This window comes from Eulemur rufifrons, chromosome 2, assembly GCF_041146395.1.
Source record: "Eulemur rufifrons isolate Redbay chromosome 2, OSU_ERuf_1, whole genome shotgun sequence".
In the NCBI taxonomy this organism is placed as follows: domain Eukaryota; kingdom Metazoa; phylum Chordata; class Mammalia; order Primates; family Lemuridae; genus Eulemur; species Eulemur rufifrons.
Window position 1 is genome coordinate 91,848,581 of NC_090984.1, and position 12,800 is coordinate 91,861,380.

Consider the following 12,800-nt stretch of genomic DNA (forward strand, 5'->3'; position numbering starts at 1 on the left):
TTGGCTCTAAACCCCCACCCAACATATTTCTTCAAACATTGTGGTGTCGGATTGGGCAGGACTCTTTGTTCCCTGTGTGTGTTAGCTTACTCTAAATTAAATTTGGATACAACTTTTTTAATTGTATAAGGGGGGCGTTTCTGTGCCTTGGCCAATGCCCCACTAATTTAAATACGGTGTATTCAATACAACACTATTCCAACGTAACAGAAGGATTTCAATAATCCTTATTGAATTATGCACTTTAAATGGTGAACTTTTGAATACATAGAAATAGAGGTAGAACAGTTGCTACCAGGAGAGGGGAGGGGCAGGAGATGGGGAAATGTTGGGCGAGGGTACGGTTGCCATTACATATGATGAGTAAGTCTAGAGGTCTGCTGTACAGCATGATGACTGTAGTTAATAACACTGTATTATATACTGGAAATTTGCCAACAGAGTAGATTTCTGGTGCTCTCACCATAAAATTTTTTTTTAAAAAAGAGCTATGTGTGCAATCTCTGTGGAAAGCAATACGGAGGTACCTTAAAAAGATACAAGTAGATCTACCATTTGATCCAGCAATCCCATTACTGGCCATCTACCCGAAAGAACAAAAGACATTCTATAAAAAAGACACCTTCACTAGAATGTTTATAGCAGCACAATTCACAGTTGCAAAGATGTGGAAACAACCCAAGTGCCCATCAATACATGAGTGGATTAATAAAATGTGCTATATATATATATACCATGGAGTACCACTCAGCTATAAGAAACAATGGTGATATAGCACTTCTTGTATTCTCCTGAATAGAGTTGGAACCCATTCTACTAACTGAAGTATCCCAAGAATGGAAAAATAAGCACCACATGTACTCACCATCAAATTGGTTTCAGTGATCAACACCTAAGAGCACATATAGGAATAACATTAATCGGTGTCGGGCAGATGCAGGGGGGAGGAGGGGATGGGTATATACATACATAATGAGTGCCATGCGTACCGTCTAGGGGATGGACACGCTTGAAGCTCTGATGGAGGGGGGACAAGAGCAATATACCTAACCTAAACATTTGTACCCCCATAATATGCTGAAATAAAAAAAAAAGAGCTATGTGAGAAGAAGGCTATGCTACTTTGCTTGACTGTAATATGTATATCAAAACATCATGTCACACACCTTAAATATATACACTAAAAAATAAAAATAAATAAATGCTACTTTATAATAAATAAATAAATGCTAAAAATAAATAAATGAACTTTATGGTATGTAAAGTACATCTCAATAAAGCTATTAAAAATTTTTTTAAGTTCATCTTAAGAGGGGGCAATATGTAATCTCTATCCACCACAAAAAGGTGTTTTCCTGACTGGTAGCCCTCTTATTTCTAGTATGTAGAGAACCACAGATTCCAGAGCAGGGGAGGAACCGGATCACAGCACACTGCGGTGGCCTCGCACCCTGGATCTTACTCTGGAGCCACCAGGGACCCACCCCCCTTACCCAGGCTATACGAACTCTTGTCTGCTCTTCCCGCAGGAGGACTACAACCAGCTGAGGCCGCTCTCCTACCCCAACACGGATGTGTTTTTGATCTGCTTCTCCGTCGTAAATCCTGCCTCTTACCACAATGTCCAGGAGGAATGGGTCCCCGAACTCAAGGACTGCATGCCTCACGTGCCTTACGTCCTCATAGGGACCCAGGTTAAAATGTGGGCGATGGCAGGGCGGGGTGGGCTGCGAAAAAAGAAAGACCCTTTAGGTACCTCGCGAACATCGTATATTGCCAAACACTACGGCAAAGCATCTCAGACAGATAAATCCTGTGGTCAGAAGTTCCGAAGGTGTGCGTGATTATTTAGCCCACAGTTTCAAAGACAATAGAGCTATTTAACACGAAGCAAGAAGTTTTGATATGGCCTTTAAAAGTTAACCTCTCAGTTTTTTTTTAAATAACAAAGTGGATGAGTGTAGTAGCACAGGCCTATACTTACAGTCCCAGCTATTTGAGAGGCTGAGGATCCCTAGAGCACAGGAGTTCAAGTCTAGCCTGAGCAAGATAGTGAGACGCCATCTGGAAAGAAAGACAGGAAAGAGAAAGAAACAGAGAGAAAGAACTAACAAACGAAAGAGAGAGAGGAAGGGAGGGAGGGAGGGAAAGAAAGGAGAAAAGAAAAAAGCAAAGAAAAGAAATAATAGTGACTTTTTTAAGTAGACATCCTTCTCCAGGCCTGAAGCAGAGTAATGAGGTGAGGATGTCAATTGCACCCATTATCTAATATCTTTTATATCTGAAATCCACAGTTGTTTTAAAATCACAAAATAGGTGTGAGTGTCAAAACGACCCCAGCAACCAGACGGGCATATGATGACAAGAACTCCTTAATAACACTCCTGGGGAAGGAAGACTCCAGAAGAAATTACTGTTCTCTGTTCCCTTTAAAGCCCTTGGTCTCCCAGATCCTAAGACAAGAAGTTAAAACAAGTATACCAGATAAACAAACCCGTGATCATAAAAGACTTTATAGTGTTTTGAAAGCCAACAAAGTCCAATAGTTTGAATTTCCAACAGTAAGGCAATTTCACCAATGTATTAAAAATTGTTCTTATGTTTTATAGTTTTAAATGGGTCTTGTTCTTAGTCATTTTAAAAATCTAAACTACTATCCCAAAGACAAAGGAATGTAATGCTACTGGAGGGCTTTATTGTTATCTGTTTCATATAATGTTTCTTTCTATGTTTAATTTACATTCTGTTTGACAAAGAAAAAATTTTTTAAAACATAAAGGAAAGAAAAGTATTTCCTAAAAAAGATGTGGACAGATACATATATATGTATTTACTTAACCAAAGTAGAAGAATTCACATATCCATAAATCAGAGTATGCTTTCACTCTGAAAGATATTTATTTGTGTAAATGAAGTCTTTTGCCTTAAATTCCAGATGATAATGTTTGCCCATATTTTTTTTTTTTCTTTTTTTGAGACAGAGTCTTGCTTTGTTGCCCGGGCTAGAGTGAGTGCCGTGGCGTCAGCCTAGCTCACAGCAACCTCAAACTCCTGGGCTTAAGCGATCCTCCTGCCTCAGCCTCCCAAGTAGCTGGGACTACAGGCATGTGCCACCATGCCCAGCTAATTTTTTCTATATATATTTTTAGTTGGCCAGATAATTTCTTTCTATTTTTAGTAGAGACGGGCTCTCGCTCTTGCTCAGGCTGGTCTCAAACTCCTGATCTCGAGTGATCCACCTGCCTCGGCCTCCCAGAGTGCTAGGACTATAGGCGTGAGCCACGGCGCCCGGCCTCTTTGCCCACATTGATGGAGCCTGAATCCCTGCTGCCCAATGTGTGACAGGACATTCAGTCACCTTTGTGAGTGATCTGAGCTGATTTTATAACAGCTGGGCACTAAATTGAACAGTTAGGGCCAAACACACAGATGAGCAGAGCTGGGCGGCGTGATTGTCAATGGAACCCTAACATACAGATATACTCGTCTTTCAAAACATCGGCCCCTGTGTGCCCACGTTCACACCTGTTTGTATACGCATGTGTTCATGTACACAGGGAGAGTTTAAAGCAACCAAAATCTTTAGTTATCCAACCTAATCCAGATGTATATGCTCTCTTCATAATAATTCCTACCTTTGAAAAGATTGATGCTTATTCCTGGACAAACCCTTTGAAAATTTCTCTTTGCTAAGAACCTGGTGAGGTCCTCAGAAAAAAAGAAAAATTTAAATTAAAGAAAGAAAGAAAGAAAATTTCTCTTTGGGACTTGCCTTCCAGAGCTTGCAACATTTTGTTAGAATATCCTCACAGGTAGCAAATCATCTTTATTCCTTTGACGATGAAGATTTTATTTGGAAAAGGAAAAAAAAGATGAATTCAGAGCTAGGAAATAAACTATTAAATAATGAGTAACATAATCTGGGACCCAATGAGGCATCATATAAAGTAATAAGACTGGTTATCTTGTATGCCCTGTAAGAGGAATGTAGAAATGAATAGAAAATTTCAAAAGCATCTGAGACGGCAACAGCCTCACTGGAGTGAGTCTTGGCTCCCCGGGTACCTGCTTTGAAGGGGAAAATGAAAGGAAAGCCTGCTGTATACATTTACAAAGAAATCACTTTACATTTTCAGACATAACATGGGCGGGTATGTGTACTTCCTTAAAATTCAACAACTTCAAAGACGTTAATGGGAAAAAAGACTATTCTCTCACAGTTTAAAACCTGGTAAGGCCTGAAAAAAATAAATGAGTTTTGCATATGTGTGTTTTTTGCCAGATCGATCTCCGTGATGACCCCAAAACTTTGGCCCGTCTGCTGTATATGAAAGAGAAACCTCTCACTTACGAGCACGGGGTGAAGCTTGCAAAAGCGGTACAGTCCGGTTTGAATTTAATTTTAAATGTGTGCTGAGAGAAGAGGGTGTTGTATGCTTTGGAATGGGCGCCCAACGCAGGGTTTTGTTTTAAAGTGCCATGTGCCTCTGTCTGCTCTATGCCCCCTCCTCTGCTCTGGTCGGGCTGGCAGGGCCATTTGGTTCACCTTCTTGGCAGCCAGCATCGTCTGGTTTTCGTTAAGAAAGAAACTTGGTGAATTGGAACAGCTAAAGCACTTATCATTTGATTTAGCAACCTCTGCAACATCTACTTGCCATATTTATTGTGAATAAAGGGGGTCATTAGAGGCATATTTGTAACTCTCACTACTTATTATCGATGTAACTCATTTCAGTGACCCCGTAAAAGGCATTTTGTGATTTTCTTGAGACTTGGATTAGCATCTGGAAGGGTTATATTTGTTCAGTATTTCTTGCCATATAATGAATAGCTGCTTAGAGAGCCTGGATTGTGTCACGAACGGCATCTGGAGAAATAACATACACCAAAAAGTAACTTTGCTCAGAGCTGGAACCAATTTTGTGGACTTTTTTTTTTTTTTTTTTTTTGAGACAACAGGGTCTTGCTCTGTTGCCTGGGCTAGAGTGCGGTGGCATCATCATAGCTCACAGCAACCTCAAACTCCTGGGCTCAAGTGATCCTCCTGCCTTAGCCTCCTGAGTAGCTGGGACTACAGGCACATGTCACCACACCCAGCTAATTTTTCTATTTTCTGTAGAGACAGAGGGTCTCACTATGTTGCTCAGGCTGGCCTCAAGCAATCAACCCCCTTCGGCCTCCCAGTGAGCCACCGCACCTGGCCCTTCCTTCATTCTTCAGAGCTTAACATGAATAGATATTTCATTAGGGAAATGCTTTAGAAAGTATTTGCCAGATACCAAATCTCTGCCTCCCTATAACCAAGATGTGTGCAAAACAGCCACTAAAATGGACACAAGAGGGTGGAAGTATTTTACGCCAGAGGAGGCTTATAAATCACATTTCCATAACTTGAATCTGATTCCTCATTCATTTAGTCACAAATCCATCGACCCCAGCCAGAGATTTTAAAAATTTCCATTTTCTTTCTAAGTAACTAACCCAGCAAAATGTATGCCCTAGGCAGAATTAGAAGTCACCCTCTTTAAGCCAGTCAAGAATATATTAACTACGAGTTCTTCATTTACAAAAACATATGTATTTCTCTTACTAAAATTTGCTTATAAAGCCAGGTATAGTGGCTCATGCCTGTAATCCCAACACTCAGAAGCCCAGGTGGGAGGATCACTTGAGGCCAGGAGTTCGAGACCAGCCTGGGTAGCATAGCAAGACTCCGTCTTTACAAAAAATAAAAATTAAAAAAATTAGCTAGGTATGGTGACATGTGTCTGTAGTCCTAGCTACATGGGAGGCTGAAGCAGGAGGATCACTTGAGCCCAGAAGTTCAAGGCTACAATGAGCTATAATTGAGCCACTGCACTCCAGCCTGGGCAACACAGCCAGACCCCATCTCTATTTAAAAAAAAAAAAAAAAAAAAAAAAAAACTTGCTTATAGACACCAAAACTAAGTATGATACACTTAACTAAAAATGAATTCAATAAGATTATGTTTTTTACAGGTGCCATGCATGAGAACATCTCATAAATACTCGATTGAGATACTGAACTCTTCCTACTTCTGTGCACAGTAAAGTCAATACTAATTAGTACCAGACATTCACGGAGTTCTTAGGATGCTAAACATTTGACAGCCTCAGGATAACCCTCTCAAGCAGATAGTGTTTGTCACCCTTACAGATGAGGAAACAGAGTCTTAGGGAGACAAGCACGTTTGATTCACACAGCTCACAATAACAAAGTCAAAAACTCTAATCCCCCTCCGTGGACATCACCGCCACCAGCACCTGATCACTGTGCAAACTAGCTCCTCTCCAACCATATATTTTTCGTCTGGGAAAATGGGTACATGTCTATAGCTTAGTCTCCCTTCTCCTCAAATGCTTTCATTAAGATACATAAATATGTAGCTCCATAAACAACTGTATGTGAGTCCCTGCTACACACTTTCACAACCAGGAGGTCCCCATCGGCCCGCACCGGCTTTCTTCCGAGTCTTGTTTTCTGTGTCCCTTGCCGCTAAGCCTATCTCCCACCTGCAGGTGGTCAGCTTCCTAGCCTCACTTCTCACTTGGGAAGCTGTTTTCTCCCTCCGCAGAGGAGTCATTCCGGAAGCTTCTCATCTCATTTCAGACTTATTTTAAGAACAATGGCTGAGTTCACCACTTTGTTGCCTTTTGCCAGTTTCTCCTAGCAACTGCTCTCAGATACAGAGAGAAACATGTTTAGCTTACAAAATCCAATTTAGAAGAAAATCAAGCAAGATTTTAACTTGTTTTTATCACAATTCCTGTAATTATAGAGATGCTTTAAGTTTCTCTACTCTCTGACTGTTCTGTCAAGTAGTTTATAATAACAACTAGCATTTATGGAGTGTTTATAACGTGCTAGGCTAGGTGCCAAGCACTTACACGCCTTGTCTTAATTAATCCTCACAGCAACCCCCTGAGGTGTGTATATTATTCTCTTTACTTTCCTACGGGAAACTGAGGCTCAGGGGTGAAGATCACACAGCTAGGAAGTGGCAGAGCTAGGATACAAACTGCCTTACCCACCCCCTCTTCTACCTCCCTCCTGTGATCTGAAAAGAAACCCTTAGGTTTGAGGCTTTTTTTTTTTTTTAATATGCTGAAGACTCGTATTTTAATGTGCAAATTCTCCACATCACATAAAAGGCTTTGCAAGTTTAGATTTTTCATATCTGATTCCTTTTGTCCAATACTTTTCAATTTCCACAGCATTGTTTAATCTACCTTCTTTTTGGTCTCAAAGGGTATATTATTTTTAAAGGACATTTTCATATCACATGTATTTACAATTCTTTATACTCCAAAGTCAACCACATTTACATAAACATTTTGTATTAATTTATAATAAATATTCACTGTTATCCCTTTACTTGTTTTATCCTCCCTTTCCTTTCCTTATTGTGTTTTTTAATCCTCAGCCTACTTTTCCCATTCTTTACACATTTGTAAATGTCCATATTCTCGCTAGATTTATTTGACGGTAGTTGATTAAACACCTAATGTGTGCCAGGTGCTATGCTGGATGTTACACTTTAGCTCTAAGATTGTATTAATAATTCTTTGTGCATTCTCTTTCCCAATTCCATCTGGTACAACCTAAACATGATCTTGTAAGTTCAGACTTCCTAAGGTATTTTTGGATACAATGCTTTAGCATTTTTCTTTTTTCACTCTTTGGCCTCTTTCTGCCCTCTCCTGCCATCTTCTGAACACTGTGCCTTTTGTTGTTGTCACTCTTTAACTTAGCACTTGCTAAGTTTCCTGCTGGGATCTTAACATGCACAGATGGGATTTAAAGCAGTAAAATTGCTGCAAAAATCCTGTAATCAATGTTCAGTCATGTTAATCAACTGGAGTGTTTAATACCCTCCTCCTGACTAAAGGAGTCACTGGTACCTGCCTTGTTTTGTGTGCTGGTCATTTCCTTTTTCTCCCATGGTCATTGAAAGTCAGTCAGATCACCATTGGCATCTGGGTGACAAAGACCCACGGGCCAGAAGAGGAGGGAGACAGGTAGACAAAAGCATGCCACCCGAATGAGCACAGAAACAGGCATCTGGGCGACGTACCAAGGTATCAGAGAGGAAAGAGACTAACACATTCAGGGAAGGAGGACTGAGAAGATTTCTTAAAGTAGTTGACACCTGAATCAGGTTTGAAGGCTGAGGATAAGTTTGTCAGGTGGAGAAAGGGGACTGGGGACAAAGATTCTGGACCGGGAGACCAGTATGTGCAAAGACATCCTTTAAAGCACAGGGAGCAAGCTGACACTGATAGGCCACATTTTACCCACAAATGTTTTGCTCAGTCTACACGGGCATTTTTAGTGCCATTTAGTGACCAACATTGAACACTTTAGAAACATTGCATAAATATACACATTTCTGGCTTCTAAAAAAAAATTCAGAAGGTCTGGCCACTCAAGGCCAGCATTCCTCATCCAGTGAACCTTCGAGACAGACTTCCAGATGCGCTGAGTATCCTTCGGTCTGCCACAGTCCCACCACTCCATGGCCTCCTGTCCTCAAGCAGCACCTTCCGTTGCCCACCGTGGAGCTGGCATCTTTGCTTGACAGGCCTCAGATCAGCAGCAAGTCCGTCCAGCCCAGACGCCCCTTTCCTCTTTCAGAAATTCGATCATAATGCTGATTTGTCGAGAGAGAATTTCTCTCACAAGCCATTTGGTTCTTTTTCCTGTTCTTAGCTCACTGTTTGTCCCCTCTGCGTGACTCTCCTCATTCTCAGATGAGGAGTAAAGAACTTCCCGACTACTGGCCGTCTGCTTAGATGCCGGCTGACTTCATTCCACCATCTTCTCACTGACAGGAAATGCCTTCCTTTCCTTCCCTTCTCTCATCACCCTCCCTACGCCCATAGCAGCTTGTCCCACGTGTTCATTCGTTGGCTCTTTCACCCCCATTTGTTTGTTTGTTTGTTTGTTACATTTTCTAGAGACAGCCGGGCAGAGTGGTTAAACCTCAGGTCAGGAAAAAACAAATTTGAATCTCTGCCATTTTCTTAGTTGTGTAGCACAGAGAGGTGACTTCAGGTTCGTGAGCCGTAGAGCGAGGGTGGTGATGGACTCTCCTCATAAGGTTCCCGTGACGATGAAACGAGCCGTGTGCCACAAGGCCCGACTCACTGACCTACGGCTGTTGTTGAATTTCTGTGCCCTCTCGGACACGTCCACAGCCAGCAGCCCTCTCTGCCTGTATTCTTCCTGGTCGCTTTCTCTCTTATTCCGTAACATGTCCTGCCACCACTAGGACAGCCGGGAAGAAGTACCAGGTTTTCTTCCACGTGATTAGTCATTGTGAGTTTGTTTATTTATTTGTTTTTTAATTTCTTCTTGTCAGAGCCTTATGTCTTCTGTGACGGCTCTGATAAACTTCCCAGCTTTTGAGACAATAAGTTTTAACTATTATAAAATGATCATAAAAGCGTTCTCTCGGTTTACAACCTCAATTTCTGCTTTTTTCATGACAAGACGTCACGGGGAAAGCATGTTCTGTGTTGCTTACATACGTATCCAAACAAGAATCCTCAAATCCTGAGCTCCCACAGATGGATTCTAAATACTTGGCCGTGAAGGTCATTTTATTCCAAGAAGCAGAGGAAGTTGCTGCTAGAAGAAAAGCCATCTTTCCTTAAGACAGTTTTCCATTTCCCGTCTCTGAGAGCACAGATGATTTCTTTTTCACAATTGCTCTAACATGGCTGTGCCTTTTCCCTGAACCAGAATGAATTCTTTTCTCAGAGCGCTTGACACATGGCAACAATACCTACCCTTAACTGTTGTTTCTCACACGTATTCCCCAAATCACACCCATAATCTGTTGGCTACTTTTCCTGGAACTACTAGTTCAACACAATGTTATATTAACTCCATTACACAATAATGCCTTTATCTGCTGTTTCACTATCTTCAGAATTGTCTGAATTGAGAGAGACAAGTTAGGGCTCCTCCAGCCCCACCAAAAGTCAAACCCTCACACACAGCACAATCAGGGGAGAAGCAGGGTGGGTGCCCTGCCCACCCTGCCGGACTCCAAGTGTGAGCAAGCTCAGCCCAGCTCTCCTGGAATTTCCAGAATCAGTCAGAGGCTTGCCATCGTTAGTCAGGGGGGTATTCCAGGTAGAACAGCACCACAGCACTTTCTAGGTATTTTTTCAGCATGACTGACAAGAGCCATCACATTACAATCGGTCAAGTCATTCAGACGGCACCTTCATTAGACTAGTGTGCTTTTCAAATGTGTTTGAATCCAGCATTGAACACAATCCCAAAATGCAACAGATGATGTCATGACATTATTAGGAAAATTTCCTCTGCCCTTTCTTCCTCTCTTGTATCTATTTTTAATTTTATACATACACACACATATGTATGTATATACATATAAAAAAATTATGTCCTAAAGGCCAAACCATGGTCAAAAGAAAAGCCATAAAATAGATTTTCAACATCCAACATCTTTTCTTTTGGCATTTTCCTTTGGCTCATACAGTAACCATTCTTGTCAGGGGGGAAAAAAGTACATAATATCTGTTAGAGAAGCTAGGAAATACTTTCTGGGCCCAACCAACTCTATTTCATGCTAAGTTTTCATATCTGTGGCCAGTAGCTTATCCAAATGTTGGGCATAACTCGAATTAGTGAGCAACTCATTTCATTAATTGTCACCTTGGCCAGCTTCTTGCAGAGCTGAGTGATTGATAAGGGTCACAGTTAATGTCATGGAACAAGGAAAAGAACACATATAAGAGACCCAGATTCTAAGTCTAGTACTTTCATTATCTCATTGAATGTTATTAATTCATTTTACCTTTCTGGGGCTGTTCCCACTCTATTCTAAACTAAACCACAAGTTCCTTTAGTCTACACGTTGCAAACTGGTTGCTGCCAAATAAATCCCATATCAGTGTCTTGCTTGGCCCACAGAGTATTTTAAAACTTGGTAAACAGTAAATAAAAATCCAAATTTCCAACTCTTCTTGAAAAATACAAAAATGGGCAATAGTGAACCAACATTCCCACTTAGCAGCTGGGTAAGACTGGCCACTCCAGAGGGAGCATGTACTCTATGGTGCGCCGCAATCCCCACCTCTCCTTATTGTCTTGCACTAACCCCGCTTTACTTATTTACATAAGCTTCCAGCCGTAATAGGCATATTATTTGACTATCCTGTTTTAGACATTTATCTGCTGGTTTCTAGCTCACCTCTAGCCAAACTCTTCCAAATCTGCTTTAATTTTTCAAAGTTGTTCTTATGATATGAAGCAAAAACTAGAATCATTTCTTCAGATGTCCTTAATAGTAAAAGGCCCACATCATATTGTTGGCTCATACTGAGCTTGTGAGCAATTAAAACCCCAGATCTCCTTCACAAGAAGCTGACTGCCAAACGTGGTCTGTACAGTCTATGATTTTTTTTTTTAATGAGAATCTATGATTCTAGCCTGAATTTCTATATGTCTCATAGGGATTTTGTGATTATCATATCCATCATAGTATCAAATCACCAAAAGCTTTGAAATAAAGCCCTAGGCAAGTACAAAATACTTTATCACTTAAAAGTCCAGACTATACACTGACAAAGAGGCTATTGATAGCAGTAAATGCATTTTGCGATTTTTATTTTTATTTGTTTTGGAGTTTTTTAACTATTTAAAATAGGCCTTTTATAGTATATTAAAACTGAACTGAATTTCCTAATAATGACATAAAATGTCAGCTGCTGCCTTTTGGGATTGTGTTCAATGCTTGATTCAACCATGTGAAAATACCAATTAGATAATACCTTGCTGAGAGATACCTTATCACAAGTGCATTTTAATACAGAATGACCTATAAAACCATATCGCCCACTCTCTTTCTATATACTTTATCAACCAAGCTGACACTTTGCCTTATCCCTACTGAAGGAGATAACGTTTCACTTGTATGTGATTTGCACATTCTGCGTACAAATGAGAGGATACTAAAAACAACATCATGCAGCCCTGTTCTTCACAAAATATACTTCAACTATATCACTGGTTCTGAATTCTCTCCCAATTTTTTATATTTTTATAATTTTTATATTCTTGTGTTAGGAATAAATGCCTATGGAGCATGTTCAGAATTTATTGTTCTCCAAAAGTGGTCCATAACCATTTATTGCTAATCTAAGAATATAAAAAATATAAAAATACCAAAAAAATTAGGATAGCACCGCAAATTGAAATGCAAAAGAGAGAACATAATCCAAACCAACCCACAGGCTATTTGTGGGACAAGAAGTAAGTACTTGGCTGGGCCCGGGGTTGATACCCTTTGCTTCTCTCTTTTCTTTCTCTCAAAAGTTTCTTTTTTGTGTTTAAGATCGGAGCACAGTGCTACTTGGAATGCTCCGCCCTGACTCAGAAAGGTCTCAAAGCAGTTTTTGATGAAGCAATTCTCACCATTTTCCACCCCAAGAAAAAGAAGAAACGCTGCTCTGAGGGTCACAGCTGCTGTTCGATTATCTGAGGTTGCTTGAGACCCGCCTCCTCCCCACCTAAGGGTGAGAATGGCAGCCCATCTCCGCGACCACGCTCCAGCCAAAAAGGAGGGCGCGAACCGAAAGGAATTCCCTTCCCGCAGAGGCTTGCCCCACCACCCCGCGAGCCCTCCCAAGGACAGCACACTAGTCCGCCAATCGCCTCGTACGTCCTCCCTGCCAGCCGGAAGCATCCACACTGCAGACTCCGAGAACGCTGAGCCCGGATTTCAGACGGTGCCACTGCCGAA

The 12,800-nt window shown here is 41.0% G+C and overlaps 1 protein-coding gene across 1 annotated transcript in view; it reads left to right on the forward strand.

Moving 5' to 3' along the window:
• Positions 1–12,590, forward strand: part of RHOJ (ras homolog family member J) — a 77,434-nt gene extending 64,844 nt beyond the window's left edge. The window contains exons 3-5 of the mRNA XM_069465045.1: positions 1,530–1,694; positions 4,283–4,378; positions 12,393–12,590. Coding sequence (XP_069321146.1) covers positions 1,530–1,694; positions 4,283–4,378; positions 12,393–12,539 — 408 coding nt within the window. The 3' untranslated portion in view covers positions 12,540–12,590. The remainder of the gene's footprint in view (positions 1–1,529; positions 1,695–4,282; positions 4,379–12,392) is intronic.
• Positions 12,591–12,800: the final 210 nt, after the last annotated feature.